Source organism: Arachis ipaensis, chromosome B02 (assembly GCF_000816755.2).
Source record: "Arachis ipaensis cultivar K30076 chromosome B02, Araip1.1, whole genome shotgun sequence".
NCBI lineage: Eukaryota > Viridiplantae > Streptophyta > Magnoliopsida > Fabales > Fabaceae > Arachis > Arachis ipaensis.
This window is the reverse complement of record NC_029786.2, coordinates 27,836,415-27,854,480: the sequence shown is the minus strand read 5'-3', so window position 1 is coordinate 27,854,480 and position 18,066 is coordinate 27,836,415. Positions and strand designations below refer to the sequence as shown.

The 18,066-nt window shown below is 38.8% G+C and overlaps 2 protein-coding genes across 2 annotated transcripts in view; both read right to left on the bottom strand.

Annotated features, from left to right (window-relative positions):
- Window positions 979-18,066, bottom strand: part of LOC107625180 (nucleolar protein 6) — a gene marked incomplete at its 3' end in the record, with an annotated part of 21,927 nt that continues 4,839 nt past the window's right edge. The window contains 21 exon segments of the mRNA XM_016327755.2: window positions 979-1,075; window positions 1,354-1,491; window positions 1,571-1,691; window positions 1,765-1,889; window positions 1,976-2,058; window positions 2,150-2,271; window positions 2,431-2,544; window positions 2,662-2,805; window positions 2,936-3,014; window positions 3,110-3,220; window positions 3,318-3,492; window positions 4,148-4,263; window positions 4,366-4,464; window positions 4,796-4,863; window positions 5,310-5,460; window positions 5,573-5,703; window positions 5,817-5,933; window positions 6,014-6,179; window positions 6,294-6,455; window positions 6,542-6,874; window positions 15,813-15,815. Of these exon segments, the coding sequence (XP_016183241.1) occupies window positions 979-1,075; window positions 1,354-1,491; window positions 1,571-1,691; window positions 1,765-1,889; window positions 1,976-2,058; window positions 2,150-2,271; window positions 2,431-2,544; window positions 2,662-2,805; window positions 2,936-3,014; window positions 3,110-3,220; window positions 3,318-3,492; window positions 4,148-4,263; window positions 4,366-4,464; window positions 4,796-4,863; window positions 5,310-5,460; window positions 5,573-5,703; window positions 5,817-5,933; window positions 6,014-6,179; window positions 6,294-6,455; window positions 6,542-6,706 (2,484 nt within the window).
- On the bottom strand, window positions 6,902-9,520 carry LOC107627099 (mRNA cap guanine-N7 methyltransferase-like). The gene is made up of 3 exons (XM_021116891.1): window positions 9,198-9,520; window positions 9,070-9,160; window positions 6,902-8,019 (listed from the first exon to the last, which is right to left on the bottom strand). The coding sequence occupies exons 1-3, from the start codon at window positions 9,518-9,520 to the stop codon at window positions 7,843-7,845; spliced, it is 591 nt and encodes a 196-aa protein (XP_020972550.1). The 3' UTR covers window positions 6,902-7,842.

The following is an 18,066-nucleotide window of genomic DNA, read 5'->3' as shown; positions in this document are numbered from 1 at the left end:
TGCTGCTGGTTTACCCTTCAAATCTTTTGGCAACAAAAAGGGTTGAAAAGACTTGCTAGCATGCCCTCTAGCAATGAGTTTTCCTGCCAACATTGTAAATATGAATATCATTTGATTAGTCAAGCACAAAATCTGAAATTGAAGCAGAGAAGCTAAAAACATAAAATATCCATGCTGTCAACTACTTATAGTCCTCGTTATCATATGAATCATATATCTTGAACATTTTTATATAACCATCAATGTTGATCAGATAAACCCGTATAAGCTAGCAAAATCACATAATTGCCTTGTATCAGTAATAATCACAGCAAACCAATTATGTTCCCATCACACTTAAACCATTCATGGACTGTAAAATTGTATAAACTACCAGTTATTAGGAATTGTACCATTATCAGCTTCAGATGGAAAGAGAAGTCTTTGGGGATATGGGAGTTTGTCCTTGTGGAGAAGAATTATGGCATCATAATTGTTTAAAGGAGTTCGAAAAAGGCACTGCAGCAATAATTTAATAACTCATCAAGTTTGTGCAAAAAGATATCTAATTTTTTATTAAAATTTGAAACAATTAAGGAACTGAAAAAGGTGCTCCACTTACCTCCCATCTATATGGACCAATCTCCTCCTGAAAAGTGAGTTTTGTCAACAAATTTGCACTGCTTCTGGCATATGCAACTAACCTTTTAAGTTCCTGTTAGAAACAAATAATGCAGAAATTAAATAAGCAGAAAAAATTACTTACGTTTATTCTTAAACACAATCTGAAGCCATGTATTACCATATATCATAGAGAATTACTCCAATATTTAAATGCATTACCAAAACGATGAGTCCAAAGACAATGAAATTATCAAACATATAAAGGTAATGCATTTTTTTCTTTCAAAACTCAGGCCTTAATAACTGGGAAAAAAGCTGTAAAATATCCAACATAATCAATCAGTCTTTACTGATGTGCTCAATCACACGACTTACATTTATTTCTTTCTCATCACTTGGGCTTAAGTCATTATTTATGTCAACAATCAATGGTGAATAAGTCCAATCATACTGTGAGAGTAATCTCAGGAACCTGTCAACAAATCGGACACGTGTATGAAAACTAGAAAAAGTGCTGGAAACACCTAAGTGCTTAACAGCAATCTGATATATACTGAATCCTAAATCTACGGAGAATTATCCGCCCAACTTCACACCCAATTCTGTGATATTTCAACATAAAACATAAGTTTCTAGTAATATAAGTTAGAGAGTACGTGATGCAATGTTTAAGCAATCTCAAAATAAATAATTAAACATTTCAAAATTATGATTGCAGATTTGATTACCAGAAATGATTTAGAAACTCACCTTAAAAACCCATTGATTCTGGAGCAAGGAACACCAAGCGGAAAGGGATTCAGAAAGACATATGCAACCAACAGCTCGACAGCCTCCTCTAACAAGCAAGCTGAAAATAAATGTGAAGAAACCCATCGTTTTGCAAGTCTATCAACATGAAATTCCATGTATTAGTTCCACATTACAAATGCAATATAGCTTAACAAAGAAATTTTCAAACATTCACCTCACTACTGTCCCATATATTGGGTGACGACTTTGTAAACCATTGATCATGCTTGCATGCTGACTATGAATAAAAAGTTTCTTGTCAGTAGAATGAACACGCTTTGCTTGATCATTTCCTGCTGCATGTTAAATGGTATTGAAGTAAGATTTCCAATAAGTCATCAAATTCATATAAGTAGTGGAAGCCCATACCTTCCTTGTTTAACAGATTAAGTCCCCTTTCATGCAAAATTTTAAGACGAAATGCATATCCAGCCATCAAAACATCTACATCATTCTCAGTGGCAGTACATGTCACCCCCCATGTCTTCTGAAGACTGCCAATAATAACCAAAAAATAAATAATGAATGAAATACTGGTAAAGAATCCATCCTAAGGTAAAACAAAGATTCAAGGCCCCACCTCTCTCCGATTTGAATAAGAAAACTAGATTTTGTCTTTTCAATAGCAATTTCATCCATGGGCCAGTTTCCAGAACCCTCCAGCTGTGAAAAGCCCCAAAAAAGGAAGAAAGTTGTCATAAATTGCCTATATCAAGCTTACTTCATTTAACACTGCCGGTGAATAAATCCATACCTGAATCATGACTTCCAGAGGTTGAATGCACGATGGAACATACTTATTAAGTCTCAGAGATTCAAATTTTTCATTAGCTAGAAGATGAGGTTCAGGAGGGAAGACTGATGTAAACCTGAAAGCTGTAAATAAAAAATAAACATGCAACATTGATCTGGCTCAGGTTTCAATAATTACTTTTTCTTTTTTGTAAAAAAATAATAATAATAATTTTGTTAATTGTGAACTACAATGCAAACGCAAATAGAAGCACTGAAAATGACAAGTTTAAGGTAAAATACCAGAGTCTAAAGGTTGTACACTTGACACCTTCAAAGGGAGGTCTTCAATAAGACGCAAGCGCTTTGATAAAAGATCAAATGCCCCAAGCAAACTTCCAGAGTATGATACAGGATCTGCCAAGAGTTAATCGTTTCAAAAACATTGCATTTATTAATAAGGTAAGCACGCACACACACAAACACGAGAGAGAGAGAGAGAGAGAGAGAGAGAGAGAGAGAGGTTCCCAATACCTCCAGCACCATGAAGCAAAGAGAAATCCAGTTGATCAACAGCACCTATAATATTTTCCATGGATAGAGAAAGATGACGACCAATCACATGCTCAACTATTCTTTTCAAAACAAGATGCCTTGACCATTGCTCACTTTCCCATACTATGATTTTTCATACAATAAAAAATGCCATTATCATGTTAGTCATCAGGATATTTGACTTCAGCCACAAGGATAGAAAGGTATGATGGTCAAACAACTAAACCATAAGTCAGAACACAAGAAGCCAAACCTGTGCTTTCAGCAATTCTACCATCTTTAAACCTTCTAAGCTCTGCTTTCTCTCCCCAAAACTTCCGGAACTCCAGAGCCTGCTTCAAATCATGAGTAACGGCTGTATTGCATGCAAGGAAACAAATTTGAAAACAAAATGAAAAAGAGATTATATTTGGACAAAAAAATATACCTCATCTTTACTTTCAGCATTTGGGCCAATATCAACTATCCTAAATGCTTTCTCCAAAGTACTCACTGAAATTCCTATGAACAGTGGTTCTTTATCAAGTACAGACAATCCCTGGAGTTGTGAATTCAACTAGAGTTAAGAGAAAGAACAAAGTATCCAAAACATTATATTTAAATGAAATAGTGAAAAGTCATGTTTAAAACCATACATCATTCACACTCCATTGGCATTGTGTGTTTCTCCATGTAACTTGGATTGACTTTGCTCTGTCATTCAACGCTTTGGCTAAAATACCATGTACTTTCTCCTCATACAATCTCCAGCACTCATCATCCAAACAAAATCCTGATACATATACCTCCTTCTTTCCCTTCAAATTTAATCTATAAGAGCAATCATGTAATCAAATAGATTGTTAGCTTACAAGTCAGTCAATCAGTCATCAAGAAATTGATCCAAGGAGGGGAGCTCAGAACTTTTCTGTTCAAACTTCCTTTGATATATTCCGCTAAAATTTTAATGACACATAAACTTAAAAGACCTTATATAAAAATAATTAAAAAAAAAAAGAATTTGGATCCTCTAAATTTTAAATTTGTACTTTAGAGGGTAAAGTGTAATCTTCTACCCTTGAATGGTTTCTCTCTCATATTTATTCTTGGTCCCACCTATAAAATAAATGGTGAAAGATTACACTTAACTCTCTAAAGTGAAATTCAAACTTTAGAGAATCCAAATCCAAAAAAAATACTTGCTTTTAAGAGCTGCTAAAAATCCAAATATGATCACTGAAATTCTTCATTTTCCTTTGTATTTATATTACATTTCCAACATATTACATTGATCAGATTCCAATTGTAGAGTGTAATTAATCTACAAAGAACATTGAAAAGTATACAACAAAGTAAAACATGCAAAATGTTTTGCACTAGAACATGGAGATCGCAGAGTAACACTCCTATGACTTATATTGCCATCCAACAGGAAAAGCATTCAATCAGACTAACGGACACAACAAAATTAAACGGAATAAGTTACCTTATGCAATAGTCGTATTTAACCGCATAGTCTATCTTGGTCATAAAAACTTCCTCAAATCCGCCATCTCTACACTTTTCCATGCACTTAAGTGTCAAAGCAGCCTCATCTTGAAGCTGAATACAAAATATGTGGAACAAAAGCAAAGAAAATAAGGAGAACAGCAGCTATAGAAAAAAGAAAAGGAAAAATTAAAATTGGTATTATGGCCTACGTACCTGATTTAAACCATTTCTAGACATTCGGAAAGCCAAATTGAATCCCCCAGATGGATGGCATATGATAACAGGAAATGACTCTTTAAGCTGAATCTTTTCCTGAAAATGTAAATCATGGACACAATGATTGTATTAAGACAATGTAATGCACATAACATGTTGTGCCAGAAAATTGCAAATATATTATGCAAAATCATAGTATGAGATAGTCAAAACTAAGCCTTGTTTCACTAGGTCGGGCTGGTTCCCTCTCTCGAGTATAAAAAAACGGACAATAGAGAAAAAAGAGAACCAAATCACTCAAGTTGATATCAGAACAGAGAACAAATGGAAAGTAAATGCAAATAAATACCACATAATATGATAACACAGTTAAAAGTAAAACGAAACCAAATAATGGAAAAATTAAAAAACAAGTAGAGATGTGGACCTCTTTTGTAATACTACTCAGGCCTGTCTTTGGAAAGTATAGCCCTCGGCTCCACGACTCCGAAGTTGCTACAAAAAAGAAAAAACATTTGCAACAATGAATATATACCTATTGCACAACATATGTGCATTGAATGTCAAAACCTAATCCCCACTCCCAAGTCCCAATCTATGATGGTTCTTTGTCAATAGCAAATTGGCTACAAAATTGATTAAGAAACTAGATGTGACACTGGATTGAAAGGATATGGCATAGGCTTCCATAACAAAACTATCAAATTGGATATACCAGTAAAGAGGAACAATGTTAAGCAATTGCGAATACATAAAATACGGTAGACACCAACCTTGTGATCAAAATTAGCCAAGTATAGGGCAAAAAATTACAATAATTTTGTCCATAGCATTTACATGAAAGAAATGGATGTCTATCTTAAGTGCAAACAATCTGAACAGATACACTTTCGTAACTGACCAATCATGATGATGATACAAAGGAGAGTCTATACACATACCAATGAAGTTCAAGGTAACCCGAACTATTTCAATTGCCTTCATTGAATTGCTGATTTGTTGCCTAGAAGCAAGATATGCCAGTATGACAGAAATCAAAAACCCATTCAGGCAATCATGAACATACACTGAACTTCTATGTCGAGCCCAAACCTAGATCAATGGAAACAAGAACTCAATTCCGTGTCCCTATTATACATATCTTTAACATTATTAGATGTTATCATGTTATGCATGATGCAAAAGTAATATTCAAATATGAAACCTTAAGCTGGATCAAAGCCTCCCTTATTTCCTTCCAACCGAGAAATGTTTTGTTGACAAATTCTGTATCCTCTAGAAACATGTCTTCCAGAATGCTAGAATTGTACTTTGGCGTAGCCTGAAGTGTGGTCCCTTGAGAATATTAACAATCAATGATTAATAGGTTGTAGAAAAGGGAAGAAGTCGTTATCTCAATGAAACAAAATATAGATAAACTAGATATCGGGGGAAGTCGAGGAACAAACCATGATTCAAATTATGAATGTTATTACGCTTCATGTTTAGCTTTGATAAGCTAAATAGAGACGTAGCTGACGGAATGATTCTTACAAAAAAACCAGGAACTTCAGCAACCTTTGCAGCTGCAATTTTTTCCCTTTTAATGTTAGTCATGCCACTATTGTTTTAAGGTAAAATGTGTGCAAGAACAAAAAGAAATTACCTGGATAAACATGCAGCAGAGGCTTTCGGGCTTCATTCTGAAAGGTAGACCATTCAACCTTACCAATAGATGGAGAAGCCTCCAAGTACTTCTTGATCAAGCAGAGATAAAGGCACCTTTTGGCATGGTACCTATAATTTAAGTAATCTTTCTCGTGGAAACACCCCTAACATAAAAATAGGAAAATAGCATGACATTAATACCATGAACATTAACATGTATATAAGTTTGGTTATCCCTTCTTTTAGTTTAAGTTTATATGAATATTAAAATAATATACCTTGGGTAACCTGATAATAAGATCAACATTGAGCTCAGGCCTAACGAGACTCTGAATAGAATAACTGCCTCCGATTTCGATGAGCGATGGCTTCTTAAACATGAAGTCAACCTTATCCGCACCAATGTCCCTCACGAATTTCGGTGCTACATCCGCAGTTACCTGAAAACTCATCAGCACTCAAAAGAATCAGGGTTGAATGCTCCAAAAAGAACAAATTATAATAATATGAGCTTGAAAGAGCAGACCTTGAAGTCAACGGGGATTTCGTCGATGCATGACTTTATGGCGGAGACAGTGTTATCAACGAGGCTGGAGAAGTGAGAGGAATGATAAAGGTGGACCTCCTTCAATAACTCGCTAACCTTCAACTCCGTTGAGTCCATCATAGCATGGCTGCCTAAACCCTCCATGTTGGCACCGGCGGAGGAAGACGAAGGCGGACGACGGCGTGTGCGAAGGGTGTAGTGTCGGCGAGCTCACAGGACGGTTGTCTGGAATAGAGCGTGACTTGCTAGTGGCTTCAGGGAACAAGAAGCGTGGTTCCGGCGGTAGAGAAGAAAGGGGTGGGTGGTCGGAGGCTTCAACCGGTGGGTCACTAATTCACCCGATTAACCCAGTCATAATTAAAAAAATATAAAATTATATAAATAAAATTAAAATAATGTCTTAAAACTTAAAATGCAAGTCTTTACAAACATTAATAATCTAATATCAAGTCTTAAACATAACTAATAATCTGATGGTGTTTGAGACGAAGACATTTTTAAAATTCTAGCAAAAGAAACCAAAAATATTTTCAGCAACAAAAGATTTACTCAAGTCAGTTTTTAAGCAACACAGCATCCACCACCATTCCACCAAAGTTCACTAAAGTTCACTGACTTTGTGATTCAACAAAGTGAACAAACAGCAATTCAAAAAATGCGCCAGCAACAAACAACAACAGCTCTAAAAAACACGGCAACTCTAAAACATAGCAACTCTAAAAGACTAAAACACAGCAACCAGCAACAAACAACAACACTAAAAAACTAAATGCAACATCAGCAGCCACCAGATTCAAGTTCAACAATAATTCTAATTCTAACTAAAGTAATAACCACCAGATTCAATAGCAACTCTAAAAAATCAAATACAATAGTAATAACCATCAGATTCAATAACAATACTAACTAAACGATGCTCAGCTTCAACAACTCTAAAATTCAACTACAACAGTCACCAGCAATAGGGGTGTTCGCTGTGCGGTTTGGTTCGGTTTTTGAGAGAAAGGTCATCCACTCATCCGATCCGATCGTCTAATTAAACTGCGGTTCGGTTTGGTTCGATTTTTTTAGCAAGGCCATCCGAACCAAACCAAACCAATTAAAATCGGTTTGGTTTGGTTCGGTTTGTTTGGTTTTTTCAATCAATTCAAAAAAAATACTACCATACTATTTCACAAAGTCATAACATTGAAATCGACAAAAAAAATACACAATAGCTAACAAAGTCTTGATCCAATATACTTAGTGTTTACATATTATATAAAAGTTATAAAAGGACGTCATGTGGAATATCGCCTAACCATTGGAAGGCCAGTGTAATATTGTAATTTATCCAAGAACAAATGATCTAGGAAAGGAATACTCACATGATTTATAACCTTAAAGGAGTTCCCACGATCAGCTATAACAAGCAAGTCGGTCTTCCTATCTCTATTTCTCCCTCCAGGATTTGTTACCTACACAAGGCATATTAATCAATATAAATACTAATGCAAAGAGAATTACAGATTGACTTGTACACCAAATCACCAAAACAGATGATGGTGCAGGGCAAGAAGAATAAATAAGGTTTTCCTGTTTATCAGAAGCCCCGCTTAAATAATGGTATGTCATGAGTACAACAATAATCTGGGCAAAGAATTCGAAACATGGGAATGAGTTTAATGAGTTTCAACACATTTACCAAAGTTCTCAGTGTTTTGGGTTGATTCTTTTCTTTTTCTAGACGATAATAAGCAAATGACAAGCAGGGTATGGCCAGAATCAATTAGCAAATCAACAATCATAAATGATCATAGACATTCTTCAAAAAATAGTTTACCAGATGAGGAAAATTTCTAAATTGCATATGATAAAGTATAAAGGAAGCAAAAGCTAGACAGTAAAACTGGATAAGTTATGGAGTAATCATACTTAGTGAAGAACATACAAAGTTGCATCTAAAAGCATAATTTATATCTTAAACTCAGAGGTGGGTAGTAAACAAGATTTCCATGTTTTGCATCAGATGTCTAGGGTCTAAAGTTGGGGCACAGATCCAAATATACAGCACTTCTAAGGGGCATAGTAATATTCTAGAGCAATTCATAAGCATATTAATCTTAAGCACTGGTGCACCATCAATTCAACAAAAGTAATTCAACAATATTCAGTTTCTCATGACATATACGAGGTAATCTAATACTTCAAAACTGCTTCCATTTTCTCATTATTCAAATTTATCTTACCATACTGATTTCAATCTCTTCCTATCAAGATCCAGAACCTCCAACACTTGATAAATCATACTAAATCACTTCAAAAGTAATTTTTTATTTCATATTATTTTTCCAAAAAAACTAATAATAATAAACCAGAAGCAGTTTCACATAAAGTTTTCAGATATTATCAGATAACACTATTCAACAATACCAACAATACAAACCAGAAGCAGTTTCAGTAATTCAACAAAACAGCAATTGGAAATGAACAACAAACAGAACAGCAATTTCAGTCAAATTACATACCTGACTCGGTGGCTCGGGCTCCAACTCTGACTTGAATCGGTGGCTGGGTGGGAGGTGTTGTGTTGTGGGTGGCCAGAAACGCTGCTGGGTGGTGGCGTGGTGCTCTGTCCGCTGGGTGGTCCTGGGTGAGTGGGTGGTGCTGTGCTACTGCTGGCCTGCTGGGTGTAACTGTGCGAGGGTGGTGCTGGGCTGCTCGGCGCTGGCTGTGGCTGGGGCTTCGTGCCTTCGTGGTGCTCTGTCCGCGAGGAGGTCCTGGGAGCAGTGGGAGGAAAGATTCGGCGGCGCTGGAAGGAAGGCTTCGGCGGCGCTGCGAGGTCGTGGGAGGAACGGTCTCTCGCCGGCGCTGGAAGGTGCAGAGAGCGAGACTGTGAGAACTGGGAAGAGAGCGGCTAGGTTTCGTTTGGGGGTGGGGCGTGGGGGTTACTGGGCTAGGTTTTGTTTTCACGTTCATTTGGGGGTGGGGCAGTTTTTTTAGGGTTTTTTACCTTACCGGTTCGGTTCGATTATAGTTTTCATGGTCAGAACCGAAAATCGAACCGAACTGCAATAAAAACAGTAAAACATATTTTTTTCAGTTTTCGATTTTTTTATTCGGTTAGTTGGTTTAGTTCGGTTCGAATCAGTTTTGAACACCCCTAACCAGCAACCACCAGGTTCAGTATTCAACAATTCTAGTGAAAGGCCACAGTCAAAAAATTGAAGGGAGCTCACCTGGATAACTGGTTTCCAGACCGCGACCAAGAAGACGACCACCACCACCCGACTGACCCGAGGGAGCAGATGTAGAGATGCTGCTTGATTTCTGTCTTTTGTGCGCTTTCTGCTGCCGATGAAGTGAACGCAGGGCAGGAGCACGGGACCTCGATGACGACGAGGTGAGAGACTAAGAGAGCAACGAGGTGAGGGCATGAGGCCGTGACCGTGAGAGACCGAGAGTGACGAGGTGAGCGAAGAGGCGACGAATTAACGAGATGAGGGGGGAGAGGGTGGAGTGACGAGGTGAGGGCGAGAGTGAGCGACTGCCGAGTGCCGAGTGCTGGTGACGAAGGAGCAGATCAGCAGAAAGACGAGTGATGGGGCCTGGGGGTTCCACACCTTCACTAAAATCATATTAGGGGCAATGAGGTGGGGGAATAGCATTAGGGTTTCGTTGAAAGGGGAAGGGGATCTGAAAGCCAAACGACGCCATTTTCTATTTGTTTTAAAAAAAAAAAAAGCACAGCCCGGACTGGGTTGAATTAACTGGCCGGTTCATCAATTTTAACGAAAACCCGCCGGGTTAAATCGGGTTCCACCGGGTCCCATGCACAGTCGATTTGACGAGTGGCTCAGCCCTAACAGGTGATCGAGTGACCGGGTTTCCGGTAGAATCTGCCGGGTCGAGCCGAGTTTGATAACTATGGTTGGCAGTGTTTGATATTAGGGTAAGGGCATTTCAGGAATTTTGTTCCTATGGGTTCGTTTCTTATGACTTCCTAACAGGGTAGTAGAATTTATGGCGGATTCAATGTTTTTGGGTCAATTGGGTGTAGGGTTTATGGGAGAACCTCTGCTGTCTAGACCATTATAGAAAAGAAGAAACCAATAAATGTTAAGTTACTAGTGTTAAACTCGTGCAATGCACGGCTTACATTTAAATTTGACATGATAAATCCAAAATAATATTTTATAATCATAAATTGTAATGGGTATTAAAAACTTAGAATGAGTTGTTCTGCCACCAGGTAGGAGTAATGACGCAATTCCACTGAATGCGATATTTAAACCAATCTTTCCTCTAGATCAAATAGCAGAAGAAAGTCCATTCTAAATAAATATCTTACCACATCCACTATGCCCATAAACGAAGTAAAAACCATCCGAGTCTGTAATAATAGCATTGAATATCTCATCGAATACTAACATTTTCTCATGAGTCATCTTTTGTTCTGTATATAAATTTGTAAGAGTTGTGCCATATGCTAACTCCGCCTCTATTAGCTTTTTTTTGAAAGTAAAAGCTCAACACAATAAAGTGGAGCATACAAAGCTAGACAAACACCACTACCCTACTTAAAGAAATAAACACAACAAAACCACGAAAAGTTCCCATGTCATCTTCGGCATAGCCATCAACAACAGAAGGGATCGACACCTGTCCACTCCTTAACGCTAGTCACGGTCATGTTGATTATCTCTTCAACACCTTTGCTTTTATTCTGAAAAATCATCATGTTACTTTCCATTCAAATATTCCAAACGATCGCACAAAAGCACCTTAACCGCTGCTTTCGATCCTCCTTACTCCTCGGTTCCTCTGTCCAACTTAGAAAATGCTCTTTCATTGAATCCAGATAAGACCATTGACAGTCAAAACTTGATATCCAAGCACTCCACACCTGCCAAGCAAATGCACAGCCTAGAAACAAGTGATGTACATATTCCAAATCTTTATTATATAAAACACAGACATTATCTTTCGAACTGATAATCCCAAACCGGCTTAGCCTCTCCTTTGTATTCACACTGCCTATCAAAACAAACCAAGCAAACAGCTCCACTCATGGTGGAACCAAACCTTTCCAAATGGTCCTAGTGAAGCTGTAGCTGGTTACCTCCTCTAGAAGCATTTCTTCCTGCAGCACCTGCACAAATGAGTTAGTTGAAAAAACACCTTGCCTATCGTATTTTCGCACCACTTTATCCTCTCGATTATTTACTAATTTCACCGATCTCAAAGCCTCATGTAATTGACTCAGGAGTTCCAACTTCCATTGGAAAAGCTCTCGCCTCCATTGGAAGTTCCAAATCCACTCTAACCCATTCCAAAACTCGCAATCCCCTATAACAGATCCACATTGGTTTGAAACAGAGAAAAGCCTCGGAACCGATCTTTTAGAGATCCACAAAGTAACCATACATCCTCCCAAAACCGAGTCCGTCGCCCATCACCAATCTCCATAGACAAACCTGTAACCATCTTATCCCTTATACGTTGATTCGTGATTTGTAGCTGGCAAATATACTTCCATGGGCCTCCTCTAATAGGTAGCACTTCAGTTGACAGTAGCTCATTAGGATTTAGATTATTATACAAACATACGACCTTCTTCCACAATGGGCACTCTTCCTTTGCAAACTGCCACCACCACTTAAACAACAGTGCTGTGTTACGAATCATAGCATCTCCAACTCCCAATCTGCCTAGATTCTTAGAAGCCTGCACCACTTCCCATCTTACTAATGACATACCATTTCTACCATCTTCCTTACTCCACAGGAATCTTCACTGCAAAGAAATCAATTTCTCAGCAACAGCTTTCGGCATCTTGAACAAGCTCAAATAATACCCTGGCAAACTATTTAAAACTGATTTGATAAGCACCAACTTCCCAGCTTTGTTTAGCACCTTAGCTTTCAACAAACTGAGTTTCTCCTCCACTTTGACTATTATAGGCTTCCAAGTCTTCACCAACCTCGGATTTGCTCCTATAGAGATTCTAAGGTATTTAACTGGAAGGGTGTCCCCCTTACAACCCAATAAGTTGCACATACGCTGGACCCACTACTCATCACAATTAATTGGAGTCAAACTGGACTCATCAAAATTAATCCTGAGCCCTGACATCAACTCAAAACATCGCAGAAGTCGCTTGCAATTCTTAATAGTCTCCTCTTCAAGTTGGCAAAACAGAATAGTATCATCAGCAAAATGCAGGTGCGACAATTCTATGCTATCTCTCCCAACCAACAACGGTGATATACATCCGTTCTTGATTGCCTCTCCAACCATTCGATGCAGCACATCCACAACCAGTACAAATAAGAAGGGAGAAAGCGGGTCACCTTGTCTCAAACCTCTTTCCATTTTGAATGGCTTAGATGGCGAACCATTTATCAGAATCGACATAGATGCAATTATCACACACTCCATAACCCACGCTCTCCATCTATGCCTAAACCCCATCTTTTGTAATACAATGTCCACAAAACTCCATTTGACTCTATCGTATGCTTTCTAGAAATCTAACTTGATTATTGCTACCTCCTTTTTTCCTCAGTTTAAGCCAGTTTACTGTTTCACACGCAATAAGTGCCCCATCATGTATTTTTCTTCCCTTGACAAATACACTCTGAGTCTTCCCTACTAACCCCGGCACCACTGCCCTCATCTTCCTAACTAGCACCTTCGAGATAACCTTGTAAACGCACCCCACCATACTAATAGGTCGTAAATCTTTGATCTCCTTCGCACCAATAAATTTGAGTGCTAGCGCCACCCAAGTGATACTGGCATCTGCCGGTAATCTGGATGTCTAGAAGAACCCCATCACTGTTGTCGTGAATTCAGACCCAATCTCACCCCAGCACCTCTTAATGAAATTCATGTTGTACCCATCACAACCTGGTGCTTTAGATGACTCACAGTCCCACACAGCCTCTCTGATCTCCTTAGTCAACGCCAGCTCCTCTAAAGTCATAGCATCTTCCTCATCTATCTTACCCTCCAAACTATCTCTGAATTCCATCATAGGAGAAGCTTCCTGATGAGATAAATCCTTGTAGAACTCTCTGATAGCTATCTTAATTCTTGCTTGATTCCTGACTTGTCTGCCATTTATTACCAGTGTATCAATCCTATTATTCCGCCTTCTTGCTGAGGCTATATTGTGAAAGTATCTTGTATTTTTGTCTATCTCCTTCGCATGCCGGGACTGAGACATCTGTTTCCAATGTACTTCCTTCCTTACATACCATCTCTCACAACAAGTAACCAACGTCTTTCTTCTAGCCTCCATCGTTTAATCATACACTCGATTACTTACCATATCATCAATCCTCTTGATTTCTTCCTCAAACTTTGAAATTTGTTTGTCCATCTCACCAAAATTGGCCTTATGCCATCTTCCCTATGGAATTGTCAGCGCCTTCAGTTTATCTATGAACTGTATTTTCCCCAAACCTCTCCACTCCTCCTTAACCATGCTAAGAAATCCTTCATGTATAAACCAAGAATCAAGACTTCTGAACGGCCTTGGACCTCCCCTCAGCTTTTTGTCCTCCACTATTATAGCGCAATGATCTGACAAACCCCTTGGCCCACCTCGTAGCTGAGTCTCTAGAAACTCTTCTAGCCACTCCACATTAACCAGAACTCTATCTATATAACTGCAAGATCGTCCTCAAAACCATGTAAACTTACGATCAGTGAGCAACAGATCCACTAAGTGCATATCTTGTATCCAAACCTTGAACTCTTCTGCAGACCGAGGTAAGCTAGTTGCACCTTTCCTTTCCTCCACATGTACTATTTCGTTAAAGTCTCCCAGAAAAGAACAAGGAACCTGACGTAACCCATCTATATAACTCAACTCCTCCCAAACATGAGTCTTCTCATCTTTATTATGTGCACCATAGACCAAGATAAATGCGCAGTTGAAACTACTCTTTAACATTACTCCTTTAATACACAACCACCTCTCCCCTTTATAGCAATTATTCACTACATATTCCCAACCTGAACCATCTTGCCCCATATTCTTGCAATGTCAAATTTCGTCACAACTTGGCTTTTAGTCTCAATCAATCCTAATAGATTTAAGCTATATTTTTTCTTTAGGTCCTTCACCATTCTCAACTTCCCATCCACTAACATTCCAAGCACTAACAATCATTAAAAAAAATTTTACACACCTGTTTTTTATGTTTGGGTCTGCACTGTCTCATTTTCTCCTTCTGCTTAGCCATTTTCTTTTTCCGAACTATTTCATCGTTCTATGCCTGGAGAATTGCCATAATGCCATCCTCTTCATTGTACAGCATAACACCTAACTCTTTGGCCAGCTCCCAGGTCCTTCCATTTTCTAGCAATTATTCCCTCAAAATTGAGCTCTAACTGCCACTGTCTTCTGCTTCATTTTTGGTACCCTCATGGCCAAAATTACCCTCTCTAATGCCATCGTGATCACGTCTGACGATCACCCTCTTACCATTTTGAACAAGACACTGGTTCGTGTGGCCACCATTCAATATCACGTCTATCTCCTCAATGAACACATCTGCTTCTCCACTTCCACCGACCTCCACCACCTGTTGTTCTGCACCGCCATAACCTCCATAAGCGTCCCTAATTGCTGATATCTCTGTCCCGCCACTCATCTCACTTCCACTGTTGTCAAAAGCCGCACCTTCACCGGTTCGGACGCATTTCTCCCCTCCGCGAATCAATTGGCAGCGTAGGTCCCCGACCAGCCAAGTCTCGCTGTGGCTATCCTCATCATGCGCGCCGCTATCACCTTCGAAGACGACTTCCCCCTGAGCGCTGCTTTCTTTCCTTTTGCCCTCTGTAGCTCGAGACCGTGCCTAGCACAAACGCTGGATACCCGACCCGGATTCTCCACCACAGTCCCAATAGCTGCCTCCTTGGTAGCTGATAGCATTGGGCCCAACCAGGCCAGCTTCCCCTCCTCAAACTTCTTATTACAGCTGGCCTAAGGCTTGCTTAGGCAACCCCTTTTTTTTTTTTCGCTATTGGACCTCCTGTCCAGCCCATTAAGCTCACATGTCAATGTTTTCTCAGAATCTGCCACATAACTCATAATGTACCTTCCCCCAAAATTAGGCAATCCTTGATGATGCCAGTAACCGATTGATTTGTTACGATTTTTTCGCGATTGTGATATTTACTGCCATTAACCCATTCTTTCAAAATTAAGTCTAGAATTACTAATCTGCCCTTGTCTTCTTCGTGCTACCATCATCACCAGCTCTTCATCCTGGCTTCCTTCATGTATAACTTATGTCCCCTGCCTCTGCCTAATAACTAATACTGGGCTCTTACTTATGTTACCATGATTCCATTCTACACATGTCTCTTCATTCCCACTATTTTCTGTGCACTACAAATTATATGCCTCATGTCCAACCTCTTTCACCAGAACATCAAAGCCTCCTGTACCAATTGTGATATGGATCCATTCTTGAATCACATCCATTACACAAGTATCAATCTGAAGACGTCCTACAGTAAACGAATTACACAATTCCGTCTCTCTATCACATCCAACCACTTCACCCCATTGACCTCCTATCATTTTGAATGTGTCAATTGACCAGTGTACAGCGGAACCCCAAAGCATTCCAGCCACACTCTTCGAGTTTTACTATGTTCCGACTCCTCCCACTTTCATACACTGTGAAACAATTGCAGGAGACTATTCATGTTAAAAGTGTATGCTTCTTCAGCATGCAAAACACTATCAAAAGTTAAAAGCACTTTGTATGCTCCCATTTTCTGAACCGGGATGACATTTGGGACGTTCTTTGCAAACATTTCCTTCAAAGAGGCAAAATTAATAGGCTTCGTCGTGCTTCCTACAAGACTTCGCTGCAGCCATTCCAAATTTTCTATCGCCACTGCTACTTCTACCTTTCTGTTATATTTTATTTGTTCTCTTGTTCTAGTTGCATGATCATTTGCATTGATGTCTTAAATTTGTAAAATATTCTATATATCTTTCACCTTGCTTAAAAGAAGATTTTTATTTGAAAAGAAATGAGAGATGCATGAATTTTAAGTTTAAAATAAGAATAGTTTAATTATGTTGATGTGGTGTCAATTGCTTTTATTTTCTGAATGTATGATTGAACAGTGCATATTTGAAGTTGAAATTTTAGAATGTTGGCTCTTGAAAGAATAAGGAAAAAGGAAAAATATTATTGATAATCTAAAAAATCCAAAAATTGATTCTTAAAGCAAGAAAAAGTAGCAAAAATAAAAAGAAAAAGCATGTTGCAAAAGAAAAAAAAATTATTATGCATGCGAAAAAGAAAGAAAAAAATGGCGAAAAGAAAAAAAAGCAGAAAAATCCATTACTGCCCAAAAATGTAGGAAAAGGAGGGCAGATTGAAAAAGCCAATAACCCTTTAAACCAAAAGGCAAGGGTAAAAAGACCCAAGGCTTTGAGCATTAATTGATAGGAGGGCCCAAAGGAATAAATCCTGGCCTAAGCGGCTCAAATAAGTTGTCCTTAACCATGTGCTTGTGGCGTGAAGGTGTCAAGTGAAAAGCTTGAGACTAAGCGGTTAAAGTCGTGGTCCAAAGCAAAAAGAGTGTGCTTAAGAACTCTGGACACCTCTATCTGGGGACACTAGCAAAGTTGAGTCACAATATGAAAAGGTTCACCCAGTTAAAGTGTTTGTGGCATTATTGTATCCGGTGGTAATACTAGAAAATAAGGTACTTAAGGTCACTGTCAAGACTCTGAAAGCTATGTTCAAGAATAAAAAAGGGCTTAACTAGGAGAGTCAATAATATCATCTGGATTCTAAGTTCCTAAAGATGCCAACCATTCTGAGTTTCAATGGATAGTGAGATGCCAAAACTATTCAGAAGCAAAAAGCTACTAAGTCTCGCTCATCTAATTTTAGTGTTAAATTCACATTTTTGGATTCTACCATGAGTTTTTGTGTTCTTGGATAATTTTAAGTATTTTCTGGCTGAAATTGAGGAGCTGGAGCAGAAGTCTGATTCAGAGACAGAGAAAGCATTGTAGATGCTATCCGGATCTAACCTCCTTCCACTTGGAAGAGCTTTTCTGGAGTTACAGAAGTCCAAATGGAGCGTTCTTAATGGCTATGGAAATCTGACTTCCAAAGCTTTCCAGCAATATATAATAGTCCATACTTTGCTTCGGATTGGAAGGCCCAAAATTGGCAACCAACGCCAGCTACCTGCCCCCTTCCAGGCGTCCAGCGCCCAAAGAGCAGATACCAGCATCCAAATGCCCAGAGAGGACCCCCTAGCTGGCGTTCCATGCCTAAGAGAGATCATAGCACGTGGATCTCATCAAAGCTCAACCCAAACACTCACCAAGTGGGCCCCAAAAGTGGATTTTAGCACTGTTTTACCCTTGCTAGTCATCTATTTAGTATTTAAAGTGTATTTTACATAATCATTTGAACATGATCTATACTTTACAGCCCTATTTTCATTTTACGTTGTATTTTTACTTGACT

Excerpts from the sequence above, each read along its gene's own strand:
- LOC107627099 (XM_021116891.1), bottom strand. The coding sequence starts at position 9,520 with ATGAACGTGAAAACAAAACCTAGCCCAGTAACCCCCACGCCCCACCCC. Across the intron at positions 9,161-9,197 it reads GTAGCACAGCACCACCCACT|CACCCAGCAGCGTTTCTGGC; the intron begins CACCCAGGACCA and ends GCACCACGCCAC. Across the intron at positions 8,020-9,069 it reads AGCCCGAGCCACCGAGTCAG|GTAACAAATCCTGGAGGGAG; the intron begins GTATGTAATTTG and ends TGCCTTGTGTAG.